The 4,106-nt window shown below is 37.5% G+C and overlaps 1 protein-coding gene across 1 annotated transcript; it reads right to left on the bottom strand.

Annotated features, from left to right (window-relative positions):
- Positions 1-2,436: 2,436 nt before the first annotated feature.
- On the bottom strand, positions 2,437-3,504 carry LOC146728624 (UDP-galactose:fucoside alpha-3-galactosyltransferase-like). The gene has a single exon (XM_085496124.1). The coding sequence runs from the start codon at positions 3,502-3,504 to the stop codon at positions 2,437-2,439; it is 1,068 nt and encodes a 355-aa protein (XP_085352250.1).
- Between the last annotated feature and the right edge of the window lie 602 nt (positions 3,505-4,106).

The raw sequence follows: 4,106 nt of genomic DNA, 5'->3' as shown, positions 1-4,106 counted from the left end.
CTGAAAACATATACATTGCCATTGCTGCAGTACGGGGAAGGTCCGAAACGCAATGAAACTTTTATTCCACTTCCCCTCTCGTTTGCATAAAATAAAAACAAATTTCATCCAATCAAAACCGCGCATTTACAGGTTTGATACACACCACATGATATATAATAATATAATATATCTCAAGTAGATGAACACAAAACATTACGAATCGACTATATCACCCTTAGTAATACCAGCAGAAAATGCCAGTGTTAAAGTCTGGGGTGTTTGTGCACTTCTGCTGCACATTGAAATGGGCTTTCCAGCCAAGGAGTTGTGGGAATAGATAATAGAATAATCAGATTAATAAATTATGATTATAAATATTTATGACCCATTTTATTTATTAAACCTTACTTGATATAATCTTTCGCAGAGATTTACGACTCTGATTATTTACCAGGATAATATGCAAAATATATAGTTTCACAGCCTCGGACAAATCTAAAACGATATGCGATATATTGCGACATACAGACCTCTAACTAATCCAAATTTCCTCGGCTAGAACTGTATATCAATACAATAAAATGACGTGATTGTTACATGACTATTACTCGCCCATTTACGACACAGTGACACAGCGACTAGTGAACATTTGGTTATATGTATTTCATGCATTTCACTGTCCGGTGAATCATTGTCAAACACAGCATATGACAATTCCTGTTTACCATTGATTTTTAATCCGTGTCGAAAACGTGCAGTGAATGGCCATTATGTGCACGTTTTCGACACGGCTTTTCAGTCAGCTTAAGTGATAAATGATTTGAATAAACAGCCGATGTCAGTAGAGCCAACGTGTTTAAAATGGAGTAAGTACTGCAAACCAAATTCTGCATAGGTATGTCTCTAACACAAGATTTTTGGTTCTAATAATTTAGCGTACTTTTTTGACTCAGCAGCCTTCAAAACCTAATATTACATGTAAGATCGTAAACAAATCCGTCGAGATTTCAGGTTTTCCTCTCTGAACTCCTTCCCCGCGAGTTCTACAAACTATTTATAGTGACACATGTCAAAGTGTAAACTGGTTACTCATTTCGCCATATCTGCCGCTTATATCGCTTTTAATCGACCTTCTAATCGCTTAATTTCCGACCGGCAAACGACCACATGTTTATCGCTTGTTTTTTCTTTCGCTCGTTTATTGAAAACACCAAACGCTCGCCCAAACATGAGTGGTCGAAATAGTAGCTTTGAGCAAAGACACTAGAAAAATGCAATACAAAATGTATTTTCTTGTGTGTTTGGTTTGAGGATACAACGAGTATTGACTATTATTAAATTCTGAACGATACATTCAATCTATGACACTTTGTATCGTTCGCGAACGCGACCTAAAATATGACCTCTTGTTACGTTAATGGGCGTACTGATGGAGCGGGACTGCATTTCGTTTTAATCCAGGGTTGCTTTCTCTTTTTAATAATGATTTTCGAGACAGCTAAGGCAATGCTAACTCGTTAGGGAAAAGAACAGAGAAACGAGGAAAATATTGATGTGTTTTCCCAAAACATAACGATGTCTAATGGTCTGGTGTAGTCACAGTATAGCTTGTGGGTAAAATAGAAACTAATGCAGTTGTGATTATTTAGATTTTTTACGACATACAATTATATTTTCAACACAGATCTCCAGCAGAGAGGTGGCGTCAGGTACTGACGCTGTCAGTATGAGAAGGTTTTGAAGCACCGATTTTAATAAAGCGACTGCAGCTCACTTATCATTTTTATACTTTGTTGCTGTTCTATTTATCTATTTTATCTTTTTATCGAATTCTGTACTATCTTAAAAATATATATTTATGTAACATCCACCATCAATAAAGTTCACCATGAGTGTTCACCATTATAAAGAATAATTCGAAATTGTTTTGGTTTGTAACGGATTTTATATTCACGTATTTGTCAGTAATAAATGCACTTTTTATAGGAAAATGTGTGTCATTTTACCTATTAAATAATCCGACGAACTGAAACAAAAGTTTTATCCTATTGTCGGGGTGATGGTTTCGTGTCGGATTGGGTTGGTGTGAGTTCTTTTTCGGACCAGGAGTGAGAGAAAAACGGCTTAATTCTGCAGTTGGGGAACTTTTGACTCACTTGGCTTCAGATTGAGGGACTGGGCCGTAACGCTTGCAGACGCACACAATGATGAAGAAACACCAAAATTACTTAGTTACAAATATATATTGATAATATAAGATGTGACTTTTAAATACAATCATGGTTGTTGATACTAAGGCTAACTGAGCGCAGGAATACGAAACGTCCTCGTTTCCGGTATCAACTAAACTAAAACATAATATTCATGAAAAACTGCTAATAACCTCCTAACACTATCATCGCCCAGCACCACAGTAAATTGTGTACATAATACACATTGATTAAATCGCCTTAATTAATGCCATTTGTAAGTTAAATTTTGACAGGCATTGACAATACATTGCACCGTATCACGTGATAAAAACCAGTGCCCCCATTTTTGGGCTCTTCTGATTTTGTTCTCGTTGCCAATAACATAGTTGTTTTGCAGAACAACTGGAGTGACGTTATGTTGCATTTCTACGCTATGGTACCACTGCCCACTGACAAATTTGTCCTTGGGTAGATAGTTCAATCTGATTGGGTCCTCACTGATTGCAATGTGTGATAACATTACTTGTTCCGAGCCTTTAGTACCGATGTTCTGTTGCTCGTCTTTAAACGTGCTCATACGTTTACTAAGTCTCATGGACAATGTATTCCACACTCTTTGTGTCGCTTTTGTCGCATTTAGAAACAAGAAACCAGCACAGAAACCATCTCCTTTAGCGTAATTTGCGACATTGACGTGCATATCTGATGGATGTATCAGTCGACGAAAAATATGTAGAGGGTTTCCAAACCACACAGCGTCTGATTCAGTTATTAATACACTAATATTACTCGCCAACAACTTATTAATTATCATCACACGGAACAGTCCAAATTGATAATAATTGAGATGTCCAAATAACATGGAATCTTCTGTTCCGAATTCTATAAGTAAGACATTCAGTTCAGGTCGCCAACCAAGTAATCCATCGTACGCAGCTTGGTCAGTTGTAATAAACACCGTTTGCTCTAATACGTCATCAAAACAATCCACGTTGCAAATCCAACTTTTTGTCATATTCATGTAAGCGTGATTCAAAAACTGCACAACGATAAAGCCATACCGTTTCTGTATAGCTGCACACCTTTCAAGTAATGAGTTTTCTTGTAAAATTGTGTTGAACCTGTTCTCATCAGGTCCAAGCGTGCTCTTGGGTGAGTTAGCCCTGCTTTGCTGTTCATGGCCTGTCGTCTCAGAATCCGAGCGTTGTTGAATGTCCCACCATCTTATATAAGAGAGGTCCCCACCTAAAAACCACGTCCATGCCAGAAATACAACACACAGACACAAGACAAAACGACTTGATATCGTGAACATATTTGAGGTCTTCATGTTGCAACTGTGCATTAGAGTGTTGGAGCAGTGCCTTGCGTGTTACACTGGTAATAGTCAGATTGTGGGCTTGATTCTCCTGGGATGTTGAGTATGACACGGTCTAAAATGTCGCGGCTGCAGTACGGGACATTTTACCATGGGGAGGACTTTACATTCAGAAGAGACTGGGTACGACTGATTCACCTGTCTTAAAACCTATGACCCAACCATGTATAGATAATAGTTGAGGTGGTATTATTGTACTTTTGAAAGCATTTAGCAAGTTTTGTCAACCAAACTGCATGAAATAAGTAATATGAAATGTTGTACAAGTCCCCGTTTTCAAATGGAATATGCTATGAAAGTCCGTGAATATTTGTTTAACTTACATTTATGTAAGTATTACACGTTTTCGTCATCCACCACACATGTCACCTGCATAATCGATTCAGTGGTGTCGGCGTAAAATACGATACACAACTTCATGTATGAATCAAAAGCAACTAGCGAATACCTTCCCTCAATGCCACTTAATATATGTATACAAACATATTCATATATCTGCCATAGTCTTAAACATAGTAGTGTTAGTGAATAATTCGTAAATGCCACTGAACAAT

Source organism: Saccoglossus kowalevskii, chromosome 22 (genome assembly GCF_978046115.1).
Source record: "Saccoglossus kowalevskii chromosome 22, keSacKowa6.1, whole genome shotgun sequence".
Lineage (NCBI taxonomy): Eukaryota > Metazoa > Hemichordata > Enteropneusta > Harrimaniidae > Saccoglossus > Saccoglossus kowalevskii.
Note: the sequence above shows the minus strand (reverse complement) of the source record. Positions and strands in the feature narration are given on the sequence as shown.

What these genes read in the sequence shown, in the direction of transcription:
- LOC146728624 (XM_085496124.1), bottom strand. Translation starts at nt 3,504, where the DNA reads ATGAAGACCTCAAATATGTTCACGATATCAAGTCGTTTTGTCTTGTGT.